The sequence below is a fragment of the Pteronotus mesoamericanus genome, unplaced genomic scaffold (genome assembly GCF_021234165.1).
Source record: "Pteronotus mesoamericanus isolate MK-2021 breed Mesoamerican mustached bat unplaced genomic scaffold, CSHL_Meso_final contig_65, whole genome shotgun sequence".
Lineage (NCBI taxonomy): Eukaryota > Metazoa > Chordata > Mammalia > Chiroptera > Mormoopidae > Pteronotus > Pteronotus mesoamericanus.
Genome location: NW_026555228.1, coordinates 11,561,621 through 11,587,584, shown reverse-complemented (window position 1 = coordinate 11,587,584; position 25,964 = coordinate 11,561,621). Strand labels below are relative to the sequence as shown.

At 39.5% G+C, this 25,964-nt stretch overlaps 1 protein-coding gene across 1 annotated transcript in view; it reads right to left on the bottom strand.

The window, feature by feature from the left end:
- Window positions 1-25,964, bottom strand: part of PHEX (phosphate regulating endopeptidase X-linked) — a 161,798-nt gene that overhangs the window by 4,091 nt on the left and 131,743 nt on the right. Inside the window, exons 16-20 of the mRNA XM_054581205.1 lie at window positions 21,759-21,813; window positions 14,921-14,988; window positions 12,433-12,563; window positions 3,878-3,943; window positions 2,772-2,876 (exon numbers count right to left, since the gene is read on the bottom strand). Of these exons, the coding sequence (XP_054437180.1) occupies window positions 2,772-2,876; window positions 3,878-3,943; window positions 12,433-12,563; window positions 14,921-14,988; window positions 21,759-21,813 (425 nt within the window). The remainder of the gene's footprint in view (window positions 1-2,771; window positions 2,877-3,877; window positions 3,944-12,432; window positions 12,564-14,920; window positions 14,989-21,758; window positions 21,814-25,964) is intronic.

The window sequence follows — 25,964 nt, the reverse complement described above, 5'->3', positions numbered from 1 at the left end:
GCTATTGCTTTTCATCGAGATAAACCATCAGTCACTGTGGTTCTGAATTTAACTTTGAAGTTGTTATTGTAAGATGATTCTTTAATTTCCTCAGAAACTAGCTACTGTGAAGTTGTTTCTGGCACTCAATTTTACCTCATTTTTTTCTTATGTTATTTCTTCTTATATTCTCACATTATTGTATAATATTAGTATTGTCTTTGCTTCCTATTATCATTTAAGAGATTGCTGTAAACACATTATGGTCGTTACTGTTTTCCTAGTACCTTTTTAGGAGGGGAGAAAACTTTCTTACAAGAAGACTTATTCAATGCACAAGAAACTGAAAATCCCCTCATTCTGTCAGTGGGAAAAGCTCTAAGACAAATTCCTCATTAGTGATATAAAATGGCTCTCCATTTATCCTAAATCTCTTTAGTTTATAATAAATCAGATATGGTTTGCAATTTTATTTGGAAACATTTCAAAAGTATGACTGCAATGTTGCTATCAGTTAGTTTTCTTCATCTACAAAGACATGTTGTGAACTAGGATGTAATGAAGATGAACCTTGAGTAAGTAAGAACCTAAGTAAGAATTGATGGACCTTGTACTTTGTCCTCTAGAGTAGAGGTCAGCAAACTTTTTCTATAAATCAAGAAACAGTAAATATTTTAGGCTTGGCAGACCATAAGATCTCTGTTTCAACTACTCAACTCTGTGGCTGTAGCAAAAAACCAGCCAGAGGCAGTAAATAAAAGAAAGTGTGTAGTTATTTTCAAATAAAATGGTATCTACAGAAATAGACAGCAGGTCTTATATGGCCATGGGCCCTGGTTGGCCAAGCCTTGCTATCGGAAGTTCTAACTATGCCTGTTGCGTGCTTATTTCAGCTTTACGAGGTCTGTCCAGAAGGGATCCAGCCATGTAATATGAAAAACAGACATTTACTGAAGAAGACACAAGATACCAGAAACATTATACATAGGACAATGACACCTCTGTCCCCTTCGAAGTAGACACCTTGGGACCTCACACAGTTCTCCCAGTCACCATCAGCTGCCTCATCGTATTTTGCTGAATCTCATCAACAGTCTGAGATCTCTTCCCTTTCAAAGGTGATTTCAGTTTTGGGAAAAGCCAGAATTCACAGGACACCAAGTCTGGGCTGTTGCGGGGTTGAGTCACCTGGGTGATTTGATGTTTTGCAAAAATACTCTGCACAAGACGTGATGGTATTTCAGTGGCATGTAAGATAGAAAACTATGAAAAGATACTAAAGCCAGGAAATCGTGCCATGAGGCTGGTGGAATAATCCAGAATAGAAAAGTTCAAGGCCTAGCCTATAGATGACAAATTAGGATAATGAAGAGAAAGGGAGGCTGAATCTGAAGAGCAGTTAAAAGAATAAAACATCTAGCTTTGGGGACCACATATCATAAAATCAAGGACAGATAAATCAAATAAGACCTAAAAATCCACGTTTTCTAACCAGGAAGACCCAAAGACTGGGGGTGTTTTAAAAGAAATGGGAAAACTAAAAAGAACTCATTTTGTTAATGACTCCAGTTTTGTTAATGTTAGATTGATAAATAATATTTTATTTAGGGTTGTCATGTCAGCTTTAAGAAATAAAACACCCCAGAGAGGTAAGAATCATTTAAGCAGAGTTAAGTGAAGAGGACATGTGAATGTACAAACTTACTGAGGACAGAATAGGAGGAATAAAAAAGGTTGCACTGATGAAAACTTCTGTGTAGCTTTGACCATACACATACACATTTGCCCACTTGAAGCCATGTGTCAAAACCTTCCACAACCCACCCCTGACTTCTTTGAAAATGAGGCCTACAAACTGGTGATGTAAGCCAGTGTGGTAGTTAGTAACTATGCAGTTCTTCTTTGAATTGGCACTTGCTTCATTAGCCAAACTCTCAAACTCAGAATTGTGCCTTATTTTGTGCACATCTTCTATTTCTGCTCGGAGAGCCCATTAAACTCGCAAGAGAGTCACATGACTCTCCTTGCCTTTGTTTTTCTCTTTTTTCTTCCAGCTCTAGTAGTCATCACGTATTCACTTGACAGTTGGGCACACGGCATGAGGGTCCCCCACAGGTTGAGCGTGGCGGGATAAAGTCAGCAAATCAGGCGAAGGAGGAGAAATGCAGGCAAGGGCGAGGTCATGACAGGCAATGAATGAGTCACCAGAAGTGGTTATTACAAATAGTTTCAAAGAGTAACATTAGAAGTCAGGCTGTATTTACACAAATATAAAGTGAGTTCCCATAGGGCTGGTAACCCACTTTATAAAAAATGCCAATAAACCTTGATTCAATTAGTTAATTATGTCTCATAGTCAGGAGAATGGGTGAGAAAGGCGAAGGGATTGAGAAGTACAAATTGGTAGTTATGGAATAGTCATGGTATATAAAGTACAGCACAGGAAAGGCAGTCAATGATATTGTAATAACTATGTATGGGCCAGGTGGGTACAGGAACTATTAATGGGAACACTCTGTAAAGCATATGACTGTCTAACCACTATGCTGTACATCTGAAACTGATACAAAGTAATACTGAATGTAAAAAAAGTGCTTCCAATTAAAGCACAATAGACTAAAGACTGATGTCTCATCAAACAGTAAGAAAATGAATCCTGAAAATAAACAGCAAGATAAAATTTCAGCTGAGATCAAAGTTATGCCATGAAATTTTTGTTCCAAACCTTTGATCAAGGAAGCAAGCCAAAGTCCCGCATTTCATCTTTGATGCCCCTTCCTTGGTCTACTCACGTGAGCGTAGCTCAGGAAGAAGAGCTGGTTGTTGGTGAACGTGATACCTGGCAGAAGAGGCTCCTCAACTCCCTGCCTTTTGTCATCTACCCATTTCCGGTAAGCCTGCCGAGAGAAGCAGAACAGATGATCCTCTGCAGCAAAGGTTTTTCCCTTTTCCCATCCAGTGCAGAGGTATTAAATATATCCTGTACTATGTGCAAAATGCACCTTGTCAGGGTTTCCATTAAGAAAACAAGCCTAGAAATGCAAGTCAACGTTGTACTGCTTAACAGGCAGGCAGGTTCCACCTGCAAAAAGACCTTACATTCCATAAATACCAAAGCAGTGGGGCCAAAGTGGTCACTTGTTAAATAGCATTTCCCCACAGAAAGATCTTGCTCTTCCTACCAGGGAACAAACAAATGTAACACAATGACAAGGCCTGTGGAAACAGATTTTGGGGTCAACATACTGCCAATTTTTTTATTTTGCCAAGTAAGAGGGAACACTATCATCAATCATCAACAGCTTGTAAAATACATATATTTTAACTAGAATAGAGGAAAGATATAATCTCGGAGTAACAGCCTTGGTCTTCATATTGAATGCATTTAGCTTTATGAGAATCTTTCCCTATCATCCTTATGTTTCTTGTTTGACCACGGACCAGTGATGATGAAAACATTATTATGGACTCCTACCTGGCCAGCTATATAAGAACCACTAGCCTCTGGTCATAATATAGAAGTTTGGTATTTTAAGAGAAAATTATAAGGAAGGAAACCTCCCATGAACCTAGCCCTGAGGAGATTCCTGTAGCATGCTTTCATATTATCATGAATGTTACTTTCTGAAAACTATCTTTTAAATACATGATTCTAAGTAACAAATATTATTCTTTGGAAGTGACTTTACAACCCAAAAAGATGAGAAAGAAAAGTAGCTTTATTCACATAACAGACTATAATAGAGTCAATGGCAAAATATAATACTAATTACAGAAATTCACAGAATTTACAGAAATCTTAATCCTCAAGAACATGTCTATGGTATAAATTGAGGTGCACCCATATGGTGTTTTAGAGCTTAATTTTTAAAATCACAGCAAATGTTGCAGTACATACCCTAAAAGCTTCCCGCAGGCCTCCATTGTCAGCAATATTTTCTCCCAGGGTCCTCTTCCCCTTCACCTAACAAAAAAGGAAAAGAAAAAATAGCGTTTCACAGTCAACTATCATTCAGTAAGAGACAGAAATATGATATCAAGAAAAAGTGCCATGTTTTAAAAAGGAAATTACATTCAATAAATAAGAGGTATTTATAATACAACATATTGTGAGATAGGAAACTAACCCCAGCAAGGTGCTCCTGAATAAAATCATTTCTATTTTATTATGCAACACATTTCTTCCTCACTCACCTCTTTATTCTCACCCATTTAGCCAGCTCCAATAAAATGTTAAAAATATTCTGAGTGGCTCTAGTTTAATGGGGAAAAATAGAAATGTCAATATACAGAATACATTATTTGATTAACTTGCATAATGTGAGTATTGTTTTCAGTGTGCTTGTGTTCCCAAAAACTTACCATCACATAGGAACAAGAATTCAAGACCAACCATCACCATTACACCTTCAGCAATTTCCAAGAAAAGTTAAAAGGAAGGTAGTTCTCATGGGGAACAAAAATCAAATAGAAGTAGCACAGACCACAAGATCAAGGTTTGCAATATGTATGATAACCAATAAAGCATCGTGGAGAACTTCTTCCCAACAGTTGTAGAGATTGTTCCTTAAACCCTTAAATAGGTCAAGACAAAAAATGTAAACCCATGCAGTCCAAAACCCAAAATCCAACCTACTGCTGTGTTTGTACAGGCTGCAAAGTGGGACTAGATTTTACATTTTTCAGTCATTGGGAAGGAAAGGAATCAAAGGAAACATAATATTGTGTGGCATGCAAAAATTACATGAAGTTCACATTTCAGTGTTCATAGTTCAAGTTTATTGTAATATAGCATTGCCTATTCATGCACATGTTGTCTGTGGTTGTTTTATCACTACCGTGGCAGGACAGAGTAGCTGCAATAGAGATCTTTCAGCCCCCGAAGCCCAAATTATTTACCATCTGGCCCTTTTCAAAGAAAGTTTGCCCGTCCCTGAATAGGAGGCTCCCTATTCATGCTCCCTATTCATGCTCCCTGCCAAAAGATTTCTAGGTCCTAATCCCTAGATTAGGAACCTGAGAAAATGTTACCTGATGTGGCAAAAGAAACTTTTCAAATGTGATTAAGGTGAGGATCTTGAGATGAAGACATCAGACTACATTGTCCAAGCGGGTCCAATGTAATTACAAGGGTCCTCTTCAACAGAGAAAGAGGAAGTCAGGAGAGTGTCTCAGAGTGATGCAATGTGAAAAGACTCAACCTGTCATTTCCAGCTTTGAAGACGGAATGGGCGATGAGCCAAGGAATGTGGGCCGTCTCTAAAAGTTGGAAAAGGCAAAGAAATAGATCCTTCCTGAGAGCAGTTAGAAAAGAAAGCAGTTTTGGTGACACCTTGATTTTGGCCTACTGAGACCTGAGTCAGACATACAGAACTACACTGGTATCTTTTCAGATCACTAAGTTCGGAGTGATTCGTTACAGCAGCAACAGGAAACAATACACCCTGTTCTAAACCTTCAAAGCCAAGGATCCTATCAACCCTTTAGTTTCAAGCTAGTCCAATCACCCAGGTATCAGGAAATAATAATGAATGAAAACAAACCTTCAGATAACACTGATCTCTCTAATCACCCAGGACCTTCCTAGCTTGAGTCTGCAAAGGTTTACTTACATTCCTGATTTACTTGCATTCTTTCACTACAATCCTAAAGGTAGGTGCTATTATCACCATCCTGGCTTAACAAATGAGGAATCTAAGTTTCACAGTGTGTCACTGATGTCATTGGGGGTGACACACCTGGTCTCCTTTCCTACCAGGAATGGACGTCTATTCCTGCAACTGCTATCAGCCCAGGAAGACCAAGCTTGGCTTAGGGGAGTTGTCTCACGTGGAGATTCTTGGGAGATGATACCCCACCTCTCAGTAGCTGACTGATATGCAGTTAGAACAATCCCTTACCCTAGGCTGAACGATTTCTATGCTACAATTCATGTTCCAGGACCCTCTCTGGGATAAGGCTGAGGCCAAACTTCTAAAACCAACATGTTTTCCTCACCCTCTTATAGGTTTCCCCTGAAACAACTTCCACAATAAATCACTTACCCGAGAAGCCCCTTCTTGGGCTCTACTTCTAGTGAATCCTGCTAAGACATAATTAACTGAACTGCCCACATATCACAGGGACTCAAACCCAAGCAGTCTGTCACCAGAGCCTTTGCTCCATAACATGCTACTTCTCAAGTCTCAACTAGTACAGACTCTGGTGCTTCTCTTTAAATCCACTCGTGCTGAAATTTAATCCTTCTTGTTCCCTAAACTTTACCTAAGTTAGAGGTTTGGGGAGTGGCTCATCCCTCTGGTTCCCCCTGCTCTGGCCCACTTCAGTAAGCCGTATGGCCCTAGGTTTACCTCCAGATTCGACAGCTGCTAAGAGTCTGCTTCTGTGGTGCTCCACTGAGCTCTCCCCAATTCGCTGCAAAGAAGGATTCAGGCACAGAGGTCTGGCCTCCACAAATGGTTTAAAAATCAGGAGAACCACGCCAGTGTTTATAAACAACACTCCTTTTCAAAGTGCACTGATTTTTTTTTTTTTACCTAAAGTCTTCTACAATGGTGAAAAAAAACTGAAAGTATAGTAACTTTAAGGCACAGCAAAGATTTGGGTGCTTTCCCAGCCCTAGTAAGATATCAGAATGGCATACATGCTTAGTTAAGGAACCAAGAGGCCCTGGGGAAGCCATGTGACAATATACTACTGATATACTCCAATTTCCAATGTGTGTGGTCCTCTGCTTCTCTTAGGTGCCGTGCCCTTGAAGAGATGAACGAGGAGCATACAGTGTGTACATGTGTGGCTTAAAGGAAGGTCTTCTTACACATCCATAAACTACCAACAAGTCTTCCTCCTTGGTCTCTTATCGCCAAACACAACAAGACAAATTTGTCTTATAATTAGGAAAGCAGAAACAGGATATGAAATGAAAAACTACAAGAAAAAATTAATAGTAGGGGAACGGGCATGAAAACTAACTTGATCAAACCAACAAAATGAAGAAAAGGCAATTGAAATAAAAACAATGTATAAGAGATAAACTATATAGAGAAACTTATAAAGCTGTATTTGAAAACCTAAAACAAGAACCAAACAGGTGGGAAAGCACACCATGTTCTTGAACAAAATTATATCATAAAATGTTAATTCCAAATGTTTAATGTTATTTAAGTTGGAATCCAATGGAATTTTCCTTGGGCGGAAGGAAGCACAGGTAAAATGATTTTGGAGTACATAAAGAGGTATATTTGCCTGAAAATGGCCCAGAATATAAAAGAACGGTGAGGGAGAGCTTGTATTGACAGATACCAGAACAATGCATACACCCACAGTAATGAGGCTTTGGTACAGTCCAACAGATAGATCAGGGAAATAGAATATATAATCCATAAAGTTATCTTAGCATATATGAGATTCTCATACTTGACTGAGATTCTAATAACTGACCAATGTTCAGCTCAGCGAGGAAAAAAAAAGGCTTAATCAATGATGTTAAATCAATCGGCTATTCTTTTAGAAGAAAACAAAAATGAACGCTCGTATCAAACTCCATAGAAAACTAAGTTTCGTATGCATGAAGATTTAAATGTATAATAACAAAACAGCAAAAACCTTCTCAGAAAAGCTAGGAGACTACATAAATGATTGGAATGGAAATGCAGAAACCATTTCTTAATGTAGAAATGTTTAATTTTTATGTCAAAAGATATTGTATACAAAGTCCAATGAATGAGTAATATTATTTGCAGGGAAATACTATAATGTAAATGACAGACAAAATTTTAACACCTGTAATAGTTAAAAAATTCTCATAAATTGACAAAATAATAAATGCTATTTCATCCACAACTGGTGGGAATATGAACTATTATAATGTGGTGGTAACAGTAGGAACTATCTATCCTATAGGGGAAAAAATATGTGCATAATAAAAGTATGTACTGCGGTGGCATTTGTTGTGGAAAAATAACTGGAGATAAATTATAACCCCTCAACAAGAGATTAGCTGAATATGCTATAGTACATTCATACTGCAGACTTTCAGGCAGCCATGGAAAACAGTGAACTAAAGCGGGGGGTGTTGTGTGTGTCTATATGAGCATGAGAAAAAGTGTACCAGGATTATTGCGATGGATTACATGTAGGTAAGGAAAGGGTGATGATAAGGAAAGGCTCTGTCACCAGAGCCTTTGCTCCGTAACATGCTACCTTCTCAAGTCTCAACTAGTACAGACTCTGGTGCTAGTGGAGGTGGCAGTGAAGACAAAAAAACAAGGAACAAAATTTCATACGCATAAACAGTGCACGTAAAATTTCATTCATGCCTTTATGGGAATTTATATATGTACATATAATAGTAAGTAAACAATTTAAAAGTACATTTATTTTGTTCAAAATTCTATAAGAACTCTTGACCAATTCTGAGTAATTAGTTCAAATTAATGAGGCTTTATTTCAGTGATTTAAACGAAGAGAGGATTGGCTGCGGGAGAAAGTTGTGAACTGGGTGGAGGCGGGCAAAGGGGGGAAAATGGGACAACTGTAATACAATAAATAATAAAAAAAAATTTAAAAACAAATCTATTCTCTAAGCTGGAGATAAACGAACAAACAAAACAAGCCTATGCAGTAGTTTGAAAGAAAATGTTTTTAAATGAAATGGAGTACAGATTTTTAAAAATTTTGTCTCTGATCTTTGCTGCAGGATTTTCTTCATTATTCTACATTAATCAGAATCTAGGAAAGCAAACTAATGGTTAGGCCTGTGATTCTCAAACTTTACCTTGTATCAGAAACACTGGAAAGCTTGTGGCAAGACAGATTACCGGACCCCACCTCCATGAGAGTCTGGGTCAGTTAGTCTGGAGTATGACTCAAGGACTTCCATTTCTAATAACCTAACTTTACACATAAAGGAACTAGATAAAGAAGAAAACAAGGCACAAAGTTAGTAGAAGGTAAGAAATAAAGATTAAATCAAAAATAAATGAAACAGAGACTAAAAAGACAATAGAAAAGACAAATGAAACTAAGAGCTGGTTCTTTGAAAAGATAAACAAAATTGACAAACCATTATTTATACTCAGCAAGAAAGAAGAGAGAGAACTCAAATAAATCAAACCAGGAATAAAAGAGATGCTACAATTGATACCACAGAGAGAAAAAGGATCATAAGAAATTATGAACAATTGTATGCCAACAAATTGGACGACCTAGAAGAAATAGGTAAATTCCTAGAAATATACAATCTGCAAAGATTGAATCATGATGAAATAGAAAATATGAAGAGAGTGATTACTAGTAAAGACACTGAATTAGTGATCAAAAATCTCCCAACGAAGTTCAGGCCTAGACAGCTTCACTGAATTCTATTTAAATAGTCGATAAGAATTATTACCAATTCTTCTCAAACTCTTCCAAAAATGGGGGGGAATTCTTCCAAACATATTTTACAAGCCCAGCATTACACTGATACCAAAACCAGACAAGGGTGGCACAAAAAAAGAAAATTACAGGCCAATATCCCTGATGAACTTAGATAAAAAATCCTCAACCAAGTATTAGCAAAACAAATTCAACAATACATTAAAAGGCTCATACACCATGAGCAATAGTATTTATTCCTGGAATGCAAGATGGTTCAACATCCACAAAATGTGATATACTAAATTAACAAAATGAAGAATAAAAGTAATATCATCATCTCAATAGGTGCAAAAAACATTTAATAAAATTCAAAATCAACTGATAATTTAAAAAAAACCTCTCAACAAAGTTGGTATAGTGGGAATGTACCTCAACATAATAATGGCCATATATAACAAATCCATAGCTAACAAAATACTCGGTGGCAAAAAGCCGAAAGCTTTTCCTCTAACATCGAGAACAAGACAAGGATGTCCACGCTCACCACTTATATTCAACATATTATTGGAAATCCTAGCCAGGGCAATTAGGCAAGAAAAAGAAAAGACATCCAAATTTCAAAGGAAGAAGTAAAACTGTCACTATTTGCAGATGACACGGTATTATATATTGAAAACCCTAAAAACACCATCAAAAAAAGAAAACAGAACTAGTAAACAAATTCAGTAAAGTTGCAGGATATGAAATACAAAAAAAAAAAATCTGTTGAATTTCTTTAAACCAAAAATGAAGGATCATAAAGAAATTAAGAAATTAATCAGATTTAAAATTTCATCAAAAAGAATAAAATACCTAGGAATAAATTTAAACAGGGAGGTGAAAGACTATATATTGAAAACTGCCAGACATTAATGAGAGAAATTGAAGACAGAAATTAACGGATATTACATGTTCATGGATTAATAGAATTAATAGTGCTAAAATGTCCATACTATCCAAAGCAAAAACACAGATTCAATGCAATCCCTATAAAAATTCCAATGGTATTTCTTACAGATATAGAACAATCATAAAATTTGTATGGAACAACAACGAACTCCAAACAGCCAAAGCAATCTTGAAAAAGAAGATCAAAGCTGGAGGCATTATGCTCCCTGATTTCAACTATATTACAAATCTATAGTAACTAAAGCAGTAGATCAATGGAACAGAATCGAGAGTCCGGAAATAATCCCAGGCCTATATGGTCAAATGATTTATGACAATGGAGCCATGAATATATAATGGAGAAAGTACAGTCTCTTCAAAAGGGTGGGAAAATTGGACAGCCACGTTCAAACGAATGAAACTGGACCACCATCTTACACTGAAAACAAAATTTAACTCAAAATGGATTAAAGATTTGAATATAAAACCTGAAACCATAAAACTCCGGGAATAAAAGAAGCAGTAAGTCCCTTGACACAGGTATTGGCAATGATTTTTTTTTAAATCTGACACCAAAAGCAAAAGCAACAAAAGCAAAATTGAACAAGTGGGACTACATTGAACTAAAAAGCTTCTGCACAGCAAAGGAAACCAGAAATAAAATGAAAAGGAAACCTCCTGAATGGGAGAAGATAATTGTAAATCATATGTCAGATAAGGGGCTAATATCCAAAATATGCAAAGAACTCATAAGACTGAATAGCAAAAAACAATTTGATTTGGAAAAATGGACAGAAGATCTGAGCAGTCATTTTTCCAAAGAAGACCTATAGATGGACAACAGGTACATGAAAAGATGCTGAACATCATTAATTACCAAGGAAATGCAAATCAAAAACACAGTAAGAGATCGCCTCATGCCTGTCAGAATAGCAATTATAAAAAAGACAAGAATTAACAAGTGTTGGCAAGGGTGTATGGAAGAGGGAACACTTATGTGCTTTTGGTGGGAATATAAATTGATGTAACTACCATGGAAAAATGATATGAAGGACCCTCCCCCCAAAATAAAAACAATTCCACTTCTAGGAATGTATCCGAAGAAAATGAAAACACTAATTCAAAAAGATATCTTTAACCCCACATTCACTGCAGCATTATTTACAATAGCCAAGATATAGAAACAACCTAAGTGTCCACTGATGATGTACGAATGGATAAATAAAATGAGATACACATGCACGCACACACAATGGAACACTACTCAGCCATTAAAAAGAATGAAGTCCTGACATTTACAACAACATGGATGGACCTAGAGGCTATTATGCTACATGAAATAAGTCAGACAGAGAAAGACAAATACCACAGAATCTCACTTACATGTGGAATCTGAAAAAAAACAAACTGAATTCATAAAGAGAACAGACTGGTGGTTGCCAGAGGCGGAGGGTGGGGGTAGGGGAACTAAATGAACTGGGTTTTGTTTGTTTTGTTTTCAGTTTAAATAAACTGAATTTAAAAGTATTAGGGGGAAAAATAAATGAAGCTACTGATTCTCTTCACAACAGCTCCCTTGACACCACTGCTATTCTGCCAGTTGAGAGAACAGTTCAGCTGCGTCCCTGATCGTTGTGAGTATCGGCTAGGGTGGAAGCACACCTTGACATTTTTCATGGAAATATTTGAGCAATATATGGTAAACCTGCATAAATTCATCTAGTCCTAAAAGGAAGTGGATAGACTTTTTATAAGGCCGCTGTTCTGTTTCAGTATTAAAAATAAAAATTGAAAAAAAAGAACAATGGGTGACTAGATGTGTTCTTCAGGACCAAAAGGTATTTGTCTCTTGCCCCCCTGTGGCTACCAGATGACTGTAACGGAAACCCATGCCTCTTTCGGTTAATACCTAATATCCCTTGGACAACTATAGACTTGGACTTCAACTTCTCCCAAAAACACAGCATGCCTTGACACAATCTTCCTATCCAAATGTGAGTTAATTGAGGGGGAAAAAAAGAATCTGCATTCCTAACAAGTTCCCAGGGGAGACTGAAGCTGTTGGCCTGGGAACCACACTTTGAGCGCCAATGGTGTAAAGCAAGCCAATGTCCGAAAGAGAAAAAATGACCCACGAGACGCCCTCTTCACCGCAGCTATACTCACATGTAAGCCAGCTTTCTTCCAGTAATAGTTGCTATACTGGTTTACCATGCACTTCGTTTTTTCCTTAAACTTTTCTTCTGAGTCAAGAGACCACCAAGGATCCAGGTTTCCATTTTTATCATATTTTCTACCTAGCAAGAAAAAAGTTAACAGATATTTGTGTTACTTATGGAAATTAATTTCTTCATCTTCCCTATGCTTCACCTAGACAAGCCTTGAAAAAGCAGTCTCAGCAACAGGGCAGCAACTCCGCCTTCTCCCCAGCGTCACGGGTTAATTGTGAAAAGAGGGAAAAGGAGAAAGCAACTTGAGAAACTTCTTTCCTTCTAAGCAACAAAGAGCATTTTAATAAGACTCATCAACTTATGGCACACACCATTCTTAACCAATCTTGGATTCTTTATTTTCACCTGATCTGACCCAAAATGTTCTCTGGATTATGCCGTGAAATGGCTTCATTCAGAAAGCCCGTGGAGGGGGCTGGAGCACCGCTTCCAGTGAAATTCCCAATGATCCACAGGAACAGCCCCCGTGAGTCATTCACACTCTGCAACCGCAGCCCTTGACTCAGCCCGACGGGAACGTGTTTCCCAAGTTGCCAGGAACTGAGAAACACATAAAACCTGTGTTATGAATCATTCCACAGCCATCAGTGTGGATGGAAGGGCCATCTGTCCTGCTTTGACAAGGAAGGTTGCTCTAAAAAGAGAACTTGAAACAAGAATGGAAATCTCCAAAACATAATGAGAAAAAAGATTACCGTATTTTGCCATGTACAATGTGCACCCACGTTTCTGTGCGCATAATACATGGGGCTGTTATACCCATGGTATGTAATCATTATACCCATGTATAATGCACACCCTTATCTTTCTCTCAAAAATCTGGGCAAAAAAGTGCACACTATACATGGCAAAATGCAGTAGTTATACATACACATATGGGGTTTGTTTTGGGGGGTTTTGTTTTTGTTTTTTTGCTACAGGCTCACTTTTCACTTACTCTACACCCTTCAAAAAAATGTTTGGGTGTATCTGAATTATCTTCTAAACTCACTCAAGGTTACTAATGGTTTAAATTTAATTATGCTGAGAACTCTTTGTTGGGCATATAAGAAAGTTCCCTAAGCAAAGCCGTTCAATAATGCTGGATGCCACTACCACCCTCCTGGGAGAGCACAGAGTCTCTGTCCTCCACCTACTAACCAACCAATTATTCAGTAGTTATTGGGCATGTCCTTATATGGGCAATATCCTGTTCTAAGTACTGATTACAGAGGGGAACTGCCATCACTAGGTTTTGTCCTTTGAGACACAATCCTGAAGGTCTCCAGGAGATTGAGGGAGAACTGTACTTAAATTCCCCAGGAAGAAAGGCCCAGAACCAAGAGACCACTACTAACTTTTATTTCTTAGCTAAAATTATCTGCTCAGATAAACCAAGCACACAATGATAGACGGTGCAGCTCTGCAGATTCAGATGACTACAAGGTAGCTGTATTGTAAGCGGGGGGAGCGGGGGAGCACAGAAGATACATGACTAAGGGCTGGCTGGGTAGTGGGAGCACAGAAGGAATTGTCCAGAAGGAGAAGAATCAAAAGGGTCTCTGACTCTGGGGAGGCACCCAGGAAAGAATGCTGGCGAGACCAGAGACACGGCAGAAAGAGGTCCCTCTACTATATATCAGCTTGGGCCAGCTGGGTTCTTGAGTCCTTGAGTAAATCTTTGTGTAGTTGTAGATGTGATCATAATTTGCTGCTAACTGACAGGTTTTAAAGATTTCACATGGCTTTCCAAGAATATTGCAAAGTTAAAGGAAAAAGGAGTGTTAATTTAAAATGATGAGAACTCTCAAAGAGTGATCGTTCCTTTTGTTTAGGCCATATTCTGCTCTTTCCTTTTGCTTAAATGTCACCAGGGTACACAGCATATTCTATATTATGCATTATTAGACAGGTGTAGCCTTTTAAAAAATCTGAATATATGCCGGCATAGAGGACAACAGAGATTAAGCATTGCATAATCCTTGGAACAGTATAAAGGAACCAGTCAGCCAAGCTCCAGACTCCTAACTCACCTTGTTCTAACTTGGCAGCACATATCACCATCCCCAGAGCAGAGCGCACACCTCCGGGGAAGGCGTCTCAAGACGGTGAATAAAGAAATGACAAAGGGAGGAAGCTATACAGTAATTCCTATAATTATTGTCGCAGCTACAGCAATTCTGATCTAAATGCAAAGCTAACTTCAATGAAATTACAAGGTCATTTTTTCGTCATTCTATCTTATCACCGATGGGAACAATGATTTATTTGTTGTACGCTAACACTGCAAGACATGGGGAAAAGTTTTCAGTCAGCAATCATACTGCACTGGATAATCTTCAATCTATGATGATGCCACTATGCGAGAATAGCAGCAGCAATGAACATCCATATAGTCAACATCATCCCAAAAGCAGCAGCTTATACAATGAACCAGTACTTACCATTATTATCAAATCCATGTGTAAATTCGTGTCCAACAATCACTCCTATAGCACCATAACTCAGAGATCTACAGCATAAATATATAATTTGGAGAAAATTATAAGCATGAATCTCAGAGCATAATCCTTTAATATTTTTTCAATGAAAAGCCAAGATAATCTGCTTTCTAGTAACCATGTGAATAATCTAATAAACACAAAGCTGTAAAAAAAAATTGAAACTTCTCGTCAAAATGGACATAGAAAATATAAATCCTAACATTGTCATTATGACCATGTATGGGCCTTATTTCTCCTACCCTGTGAAAGAGATGGTTTCTAAAGTCCCTGCCAGTCCTAAGGTCCCTATGATTCTATATCAGCTCTAGCTGTAGTTTATATTTATAAACACCCAAAGCAGTGGCAGAATTTAAAAAGATCCTGTCAGTAAACATACCATTTATTTTTTATCTGAGAACCTGCTGAAAAATCACTATAGACACAGAAGTTAAATTGTTTTCCAAATGTAGTCATAAAAAAGGAATAGAGCAGAGATTAAAAGGGATCACTCTGCTGTCACAAGGAGTCACATTCCTCCACTTCTGTGACAGACAAGCTCACAACTGAATGGCAAAGACTGTGAAGCCTTAACCACACTTGGAAAAGACAATTTTATCATTTCTCTTCACCTCCGAAGATGCACGTGGTAGATTACTGACAAGGGTCACCGCGGACACCTCCAAACGGCCTGCACGCATGAGCCCCCTCCTCCCATCAAGAGGCAACCTAAGGGTCCAGCGGAAGTAAGACTTGCTTGAGTGTGGTTGGGGGGTGTGTGTGAATGTCTCGCACAAGCTGGACAGCAATTTGAACATTTCACCTAAAATGTCACATGGTGTGCTTGAGTGTGATATTGTTATGTTGCAGAATGACACGCTTATGATTTTGTAATAAAAGAGTTTGTAATAAAAAAGGGGCTTTATTTGTGTTGGACCCTATATTTCCTTTCCCTTGAATCTGGATTTCCTTTTTCCTTTCAGGACGTGCTATGACCAACAGAATGCAACAGAAGGGGCTGAATGCAGCTTCTGGGCCCAGGCTGGGACAGACCTTGTAGCTTCAAATTTTCCCCCCTTGGAAGTCAACTGCAATATAAAGAAGTTGAACTAATCCTATGGAGATGGAGAGGCCTAGTGAAGCAAGCAAGTGACACCAAAAGTTGAGAGACTTCTTTTAAAGTAGGAGGGGCCCAGCCCTGACCAGTGTAGCGCAGTTTGTTAGGCATCATCCTGCAAAGAGAAAGGTTGCCAGTTGGATTCTGCACATGCCCGGGTTGTGGATTCGGTCCCAGGTCGGGGCCCGTACAAGAGGCAACTGATCCATGTTTCTCTCTCACATCCTGTTTCTCCCCCTTTCTCCCTCCCTTCCCCTCTCTCTAAAAATACAATCGGGGGGGGGGGAGAGAGAGAGACAGACAGACAGACAGACAAACAGACAGGCAGACAGGCCTAGCTAGGCCCCAGCCATTCAAGCCAGTCCAACTGGGACACCAGACACGTGAGCGAAGCCATCTTAGATCCTCTGGTCCCAGTTAAGCTGCCCTAGCCAACAAACACCATGTGGAGCAGAGACAAAGCTGTCTCAGCTGAGTCTTGCCCAAATTGCAGAGTCATGTGACAATAGAGGTTGCTCGGTGGTGCTTTGTTACGTAGTAATAGATAACTGAAACAGAAGCATATTAATGATAAATGAAGACATCAATAAATGTGTCTGGGATCTTCTGTCTCCGCTTTAAGTTCCATGAAGGTCAAACCCTTATCTACCTGAAGGCTGCTAAATTCTCTGTACCTAGTACATAGTAAGAAAGTAACAACAATTTAACTAATTGATTGACTTGATCATTTCATGCAAGTGAGAGACTGATATGTAACTTATTTTACTCAGTTAATGTGTAGATGAGGATTACAAACAACCTAAAATCCTTCTTAGGAGGATACTTCCTGAGATTTGCAATTATGCTAAAAATATTTCACAGTTGCTTCCTGACATGCAACATCAAAGTAACCCAGCAAATAGGTAGGACCCATAAGTGGAAGGAACAACAATTTTAGAAGCAACAGTTATTACAGGACATAATGATCCTTAACATGCTAATTGTTTGTCTCAACTATACCCAAGGAAGTGCTGTAAGATTTAATTTTTCCCCTTGGTGGAAATTCTTTCCTTTGTTATTTCTTTCCTGCAAGGTAATTTGCATTTGAAAAAAATGCTTCCTACTGTTTTTCCATCATTGCAAACCTTCATTAAAGAAGTAAGAGTAAAATTATGCATTTCAATCATAGAGCTATCATAGCAGTGTGGGACAAACTTGTAATTTTACATAGTGCTAATTTTTGCAGCAGTAGCTATCACTGTGCAGCCTGTAACACTTCGTTTTTCCAGACCTCTCAGCCCTGAGAATCATATTAGAAGCTCTACAAGCCTTGGTCAATGCTGTTGACAGGATGAATTTAAGAAATGAACAATGGAGGTTTACAGCAACTGTTCTGCAATAAATGTCCCTTAAGAGGGACTGCTCCAATGAGCTTCCTATTTGCAAAGGGTTATAGAGAACTCAGAAAATGATTGAATCATTGTAAGTTCCAATTCTCAATCACATAACTGAAATCCTTTGGACAAGAGACAAAGGAGTAATTTTATATGACTAAGCTTTACAATGATAATGCTTCATGATACTAAAGTCACATCTTCTGTTTTATCAATGAACATTATTTAAATTAGCACGTTGTAAAAATAAATAACCTTTATGCCTTTTAAAATGTGACTGGCTGACCACGACAAGAAATCTCCTGAAGAGGAAATCTAGCCTTCTAAAAAGAAAAGGGTGAAGATGACAATTTTCCCACGCACTCAGTCTCTCATTTGTCCTCACCACCCCATGGATTTAACACGTGCACAGGGTTTGCCGTCAGTAGGGAATAACTGCATTGCTGCCTGGAGCAAAAAGGACCTGAACTCAGGGCTACTCTATGCCTGAAATGTAATTCCATTAAAACCTCAGCAGTGGAAGCGTCTTTAAGGTCATTTAGTTCTACTCTTTAGCTCAGGCATAAGCCCCCTCTACAAAAGCCCATTCAAATGGTCCTAAGGCTTCTCCCTGGACGTCTTTGATAACCAGGAGGTCACCCTGCCCCCCCTCAGGTCGCCCAGTCTCTCTTTGGGTGGTTCTAAATGAAACAGATCTCCCTCATGTTAACCTGAAGCCTCTGTCTTCTGTCTTCTATCCATTGGGCTAGTGTACTCTCTAGCTGAATACCCTCTGAACGTCCCCCACCAAATATAGTAAAACATTCTGCCGCCTTAATTTTCTTTCAAAAAATATGAAGCTGTGAGATTCTTCAAGTTCTTTCAACTTTTTCTTTAGTCTTGAGTTCTAGACCAGCATTTCTTAAAACATAGAGAAAGGGGGATTTTAGGAACCTCTTGGTTAAATACATTTAAATAAGTTTCTTTCTTAGAGAACTTCTTAGGAATTTTTATGCTGCCAAGTATGTGATTCTCCAAACTAAGGCGGGGGGGGGGGCGGGGGCGGTGACTTACCTCTATTACTACTTCGTGGAACACACACTTTGGGATACATTGTCTTAGGCCATTTAAAATCCCAGTTCCCTCCTCTGACAACAATTCGGCTTACCAATTTACCCATAATTAGGCCCAACACTCAGGGGAGGACTAGGCTGACCGGTGTAAGCGAAAGGACAAGCACTAGCTGGTTCTGAGCGCCACCCATCCAGATCGCATGCATGTGTGGGACTCCATCTCACGGAACTAAGATTCCCACGTGGCCAGCATCTCCATATTTCCACCACCGACCTTCACAGAGGAGGAATGGTTTCAGTGCCAACACAGAACTCCCTAGGGAAAAACGCAAATCTCTCCCCCATTCAAGTCTCAAACACAGCTCTGCTTAAGGCTGAACAAACAGACACTAATATTAATCCTGCGTTCCTGGGATTTTGACTTCTATATCAGAAAATCATCTTACAGGCCCAATAAACATATTCATTGAATCAATAACTTCAACACCGAACCAGACTGTTTCCAAATCTCCAGGTATATAACCACAATAATAAAAGCTCAGTTAAATTGCTAGTGATGAGCAGAATCAAAGAATCCTAGGACTTTTTTAGTTTGAAGGGAGCTTAGAGAATATTTAGCTTAAATCTCTAATTTTATATAAATATACCTTAATTTCTAATATTAACAATAGGGAAAGTTGATTCCAAATATCAGAACACTAATGAAAACTATGCAACTGAGGCCTGGGTTGATATTAATGGGTTTGGGCGCTACAAGCCATTTTCCGGTTCATTTATGCTAACAAGGGTGCTTTCCTACAGCAGGTTTTCTCGATGCCTGCTCCTGTCCCCTCGGCACTCATCATTCCTGAGCACACCAATCCAACAGCTTCCGAATGCCAGCACCTGAAACTACAGGTGCTCCTCCATTTACAATAAACCCATCGTAAGTTGAAAATACTGTAAGTTGAAAATGCATTTAACACACCTAACATATAGACATCATAGCTCAGCTTAGCCTACCTTGACCATGCTCAGAACACTTACATTAGCCTGCAGTTGGGCAAAATCATCTCACACGATGAACACACTGGGGAGCATGCTTTGTGCAGCCCCGTGATCACACGGCCGACTGGGAGCTGCAGCGCACTGCTGCCGCCCAGCATCATGGGAGAGCACCACACGGCATGTCGCTAGCTCAAGAAAACGTCAAAATCTCCTGTGCATTTTCCACTGAATACGTATCAGCTTAACACCATTGTAAAGACGAAAAATTGTAAGTTGGACCATCAGAAGTCACAGACCATCTCAGTTGCTTGAGGACTTTCTCCAGCCACCAGAGCCCCCTTGCCTAGGCTGGGTAATGTCAGAGAGGTGTTACACCTGGTGGGAGCCTCCACTCGATGACAGAAGGTGAGCTGCACGATAAATGAAGGGAGCCCCAGCTCCCTTGCCCCCGAGATGCAATCACATGGAAGCATGTTCTACGCCTCCGCAGCAGGACTGAGCCCCAACTTCCCACAGTGATAGCTGGCTTTGTAACAGATGCGCCATAGGCAGAATAATAGCCCCCCAAAAATGTCCACGTGCTAAGCCCCGGAACCCATGAATATGTTATTACCTGGCAAAGGGGAATTGAGGTTAATCAGCTGAGCTTAAAATAGGGAGACTACCCTGGATTACCTGGGTATACGCAATGTAATCACCACAGTCCTTGAATGTGAAGGCGAAGCCAAAAGAGGAGAGTCAGAAGAAGAGGTGACTATGGATGAATGGTCAAAGAAATGTGACTTTGCGAATTTGGAAGATGGAGGAAAAGGGCCATGAGCCAAGGACCGTGTACCACCTCTAGAAGCTAGAAAAGTCAAGGAAATAGATTCTTCCCCAGAGCTTCCAGAAAGGACTGAGGCCCTGCTTAGCCCAGTGAGACCCAGGTTGGACTTCCGACCTACAGAACTATAAACTAATAAGCTGACACTGTTTTAACCCACTAAGTTTGTCATAATTCATTATGGCAGCCAGAGAAAACTCCTATGACACAATTTATTGGCTTTCTTCCCTCGTGTCACTTCTCCACTCCCCTGCTGGTGTCTCCTGGTGTCTCCTCCCAAAAGAACTATTTGCTCTTGAATCCTTGTTATAGGGTCTGCTTCTGGAGAAGTCCAAATCAAAATATTGCCACTGTATTTAACCATATTCAAATTGTCATGTATCCAAGCCAAAATATGACACTAAACTTCTCAAATCAAGACAATGTTCTGTCCATTAAGTCACCAGAGCAGGCAAAGGTACATAATAAAAGTGGTGATATTATTGACAACGAATATTATCAGAATTGCCACTATATAAATTCTGAATTACACAAGTCTACAATCTGTTGCTATTAATGGCCTTTAAACTAATATCTCTAACTCCCGACACTGTCAATTTTGGAACTACTGTATAGCTACCCAGCTTATGTTTCTAAAGACAAATCTGATTACCTTGCTCAAAAACTTCAATACTTTTTTTCCATTTTTAAAAAATATCTTTTATTTATTTATTTTTAGAGAGGAGAAGGGAGAGAAAAGGACAGGGAAAGAAACATCGATGTGTGGTTGCATCTTGTGCACCCCCTGCTGGGGACCTGACTTGCAACCCAGGCATGTGCGCTACACTGGGAATCGAACCGGCAACCCTTTGCTTTGCAGGTCAGCGTTCAATCCACTGAGCCACACCAGCTAGGGCAAAAAACTTCAGTATTTTCTATCGTCTATTAATGTCCAGGCTCCTTACCTGGCATTCAGAGTCCTCCAATATCAAACATCAACCTTCTTTTCTAGACTTCTTTTCTACTGTTTCCCTTCATATACCACTTGGACTAGCCAAACTAGACTCTTTGCTGTTCTATAAGCACATTTCTTTCCTTTGCTCACATTGTTTCTTCTACCTGGAATGGTTTTAGAGCCATCACCATCAACTCAAATCCCAACAATCCTTCAAAGTCCAAATATTTGCAGTTTGAGTCAATGCATAAGCGAATAAATGCATAAAAACAAAAGCTACCTCTGTACTAGTTGGCTTTTCTGTCTGTCATATACCCTGGTAACAAGAATCAGAAAACAAATCCCTAAAATGGTGAGAGTAGAGCCAGCCCATGCCAGGTTCTATGCTGTCTTTTTGCTGAGCAACTACTGGCTTCGGATTGTTTTTGTTGTTGTTGATTTTTACTTCTACACTCTGCCGAAGCAGCATGTTCTTCCATATTTGTTGATGACTGGTTTCTTTACTCATTTACTTACCGAGGATATTCTGTTCCCCAAAAGAAAGGCTTCTGGAGCTCTCCTGCTGGAAACCCTGGGAGAAAGACAAAGAAACAAAATTGTAAGGGATACAGAGATTGATTTGATGATATTAAGTACCTGGTTCCAGCGTCAGCCTTGAAGTTTCAACGGCCCATATGAAAGGTATTCATGGAGTCAGGGCCCTCTAAGAGATCCAACTGTCCCTAAGATGATATTAACTCCACTGAATTTGAAATAAGTACATTACCTCAATTTCAAGGAAACCCTTTTGCATGGATACACTGCTGGCAGTGACCAGCCTGCTATGACCCGGATTCCTTCCTACACAGAGCATGCAGGAGGCTCCCCGCTATCCAGCAGCTTCCCTAATACAGAAGGGGCCACCTAATACACAAAGGTGGCCCCACAACCTGTGCAATCACCCAGGGCCTCCCATGCAGACGGACCTGGAACCTGACTTCATGCTCTGCTGTCACTGTCCTGAAACTCTTAATACTTTTATCTCTGAATGTGATTTTTGTTAAGGGGCATCCAGGGGGACGCACAATATGCGGGCCCCCCATTCCTAGGTGTCCCATTCGCATAAGGCATTCATGATGCTCCCTAGGAGCACGGAACCCCTGCAGACCCACACTGTGCGGGAGTTCAGCCAAACTCAAAGCGAGCACAGGGTGAGCGTGTCATATCCAGGCCCGAGCAGGTGGGGGCTGGCAGCCCCAAAGGGCTCTTTCCATTGGAAACCGGGATTGGCTTTGATAACCAAAAGGCAGCAATGGCATTCTAAGAAACAGGAATGGTTAAGGAACCCTGTCATATTCTTTTCTTACTCCTATGACCTCCCTATATTAGCCAACGATATAACCCCAAAAATGGTGACAGAGAAGAAAAGGGAAAGATAGGGAGAGCCATAGTTTCTTTGCCTTGCAGTCCCGAATCATCAGCAAGCCAAAGGTAGAGCGCTGGTGGAATGTGTGAGCATTAAGAAGTGAAATAAAAACAGCTGGGTTAGTTTTGTGCAGCGTTTCTACTGTTATGGTAAGAACAAAATGCATGCACGTACAAGCTACAAAATACAAACTGTATAATTTCAGGGATTCCACATACGAGTTGAAAGCTCTGATATTTGCATTTAAAACTGGCATTGTAAAAAATAAATAGTAAAATTATGCTAAAGATTTAAAATTTTAATTTTGCTAACAGCATTAAATAGCCAATTTTTAAAAATGACAAGTCTAGAGAACAAGAGGCCACAGAAGGCAGGATAAAGCTTTATATTTCAGCACCTTTAATAGCACTTTTTCCTGCCTTCTGAACAAGGAGCCCGCCTATTTTTATTTTACATGGGGCCCTGCAAATCACGCAGCTGGCCCCGGGGACAGATGAGTGGGAGAAATGTTTTGCTTTGCCATTGCAGCTCACTACTAAGTTTAGCACCCAGAGCGGATCCTTGGAGCTGCACTTGCAAGTCATCTCAAGAATAGAAACAAAAACAGAGAAAAAGAGACACGCCTTCCCCAATGTCCTTGCCAGAGCCACTATGCAAAGCCCCTTGAGACTGAACGTTCTTTTTATTAGTCAAAATGCTTTATCAACATTCTTTCTACCTATCCTCCGTGGCAGGCTACTTTAAGAAATGAGGATAGGAAAGCAAGTTCTTAATTTAGAAATGAAATGTGAATTCTATGTGATTTGTATATACAATATATTCTTTACATTCTCTTAATAATGCCATAGTCTGAGGTTTCAAGATGCAAAAATCTAATTGCAAAACAGAAATGATTCCAGAGAGTAGTTCTCTCCCTGCTTGCTCTCACATAAAGGAAAACGCATCTGACTTTGAAGGGCAACATCATATTCATCTTCTTAATCTCTCCATTTCCTTTAATATCTTTTGCATCTTTATATCAATATTCCATCCTCTTGTTGGCAATTACTTTTAGTAACTCATTCTGATTTTGATATATATGCCCGTATTTTGCTTTGTATAATGCATACTTTTTTGCCCACATTTTTGAAAGAAAAATAAGGATGCTCATTATACATGGGTATAATGATTACATACCATGGGTATAAGAGTGGGTATAATAATTCTGTGTATAATGCATACAAAAATGTGGGTACACATTATACACGGAATGCATTCTACATGGCAAAATATGTGTGTATGCACATGTATTATATGCATATGCAAACCACAGTGCTCATATGAAAATTCCATCTCACACAATATATCATCAAAAAGGTGCTACTTCCTAATAAGAATAATGATCATAAACCAATGTGATTTAATTACTCAATCATTCTGGCTTTCCTGCTTGATAATGTGCCCAGCTGGAAGCATTTCTGTCCGCTGCCAATCTCTTTACAGGAAAACATCTGACACCTGCAGGAGCCTCCACTTCCGGCGCCTTTGCTGTTGGGGCCCCTCACTCACAGGCGGCAGGCCTCACGTTTCGGGATCAGTTGTATCTTTCGGCCTGTCGGGGCCATGGAACCCAGCACGGATCAACAGAAGAATCTGATGGCCTTACGACTGTTTCGCTGAAGTGAATGGATTAACAGTTTAAGCTGCATTTTTGGAGATGTCAACTGGCAAGAGTGATAGATTGAATCCCAACAGGGCCAACTCGATATCTTATCTCATGAAGTGGATTAAGTTGTGTTTAGCAAAGGTAGAAGCAACATAAATAAATAAATAAATAAATGGAATGGGGGGATTCTTTTTCTCTCTTCTTTTAATAAGCTTCCTTGGTTTTCTCGCTTATCTATTTCATTTCCCTTCTTCCCCATTTCAGCTCTGCCTCACCACCTGTTTCACTTTTGAAGCAGCTCCTTTTTCTATCGGTGTATTTATGGGAGGCATTCCTCCCAGTGTAAATGTGTGTGTACACACCCATATATATATATACACACGAATATAAGAGCTATGAGAGGGAAGGAGAAGAGAAATTTAATTGTTGGGCTAGCAAAAATTAATAAATTTCATAACAGCTAATACTGTCCAGGGTGTAGGAAGCGTGTTGGTGGGAGTATAAATCATTGCAAGCATTTTGGAGAGAGCAATTTAGTCATCTCTTAATGCTTTAAATACCATTTAAAAACTTAGTAAGTGCGGCTCTAGAGAAAGCACAAGAAGATGTTATTAAATGAAGAAGGGAGATAAGTGAAAAAACAGCATTCAGTGGTGTATAGGGTCCATTTATGTGTAATATGTGTAAACGTATGTAGATAAGACAGTTCTGCTTATAACACTTGTACTGAAAAGGCAAATTTGTTCCAAAATGACTGATATATTAGGGGAAAACTGGGGCATTAACTCCAATTTCATGTTTGCTTATGAGCCATTTCCTTCACAAGAAATGCTAGATGAAGGCAGCAAACTGCACCCAAATGAGCTGAGCCATGTAGGAATACAGCAAACACAGACATCCCAACATGGACCGGCGACCTCCATTCACTGCGTATGTTAGAATCCACACCCATCCACACATCTGATGTTAGAACTTTCCTTCCAATTTCAGGTAAGTCTCCTTCCTCCACTGCACAATAACTCACAAGCTCCAAGTCCTCCAGCGCCCACTTCCACAAACAAACCAGTTCTCTCTAGAAAAAGCACCATATTTACTTAGCATTTATATATTTACCGATTTAACATGGGCAAAAACTGTGCTATTGTTTTTATTAGGCACCTAAATTTTGTTCTGTGTTGTTGATCAAGTTTCTGATTATTGTGTCCCCAACCCCTTTTTCCCATAAGCTGTGTGGCTTTTATGGTACAATTTTGCATAGCACAGTGATGTTTAGGAACACACATGTCACATTATAGCAGAACTGTGTATGTATACACATATATTTATCATGTATCTATGTGCATATGTACACATGTGTTCCACTAGTGAGTTTTTTTAAAGCATAGTGTAGCATATGCTTTACCGTGCATCGGAATCACCTGAGGGGCTTATTGAAATGCAGATTACCAGGCCCCGGGCTATGAGTTTCTGAGTCAGTTGGTCCTGAGGAGGGGGCGAAGAATCTGCATCTCTACCAAGCCTGCCTGTGATGCTGATGCTGCTGCTGCTGCTCCAGGGACCACACTTCAAAACCCACTGCCCACTCACTGGCTCATGTGCACCGTGGAGTCATGGGTTAACCCGCAGATTGCTGTGTTGCTGTAATTAAGAAAAGCGTGCAACGAACCAAATA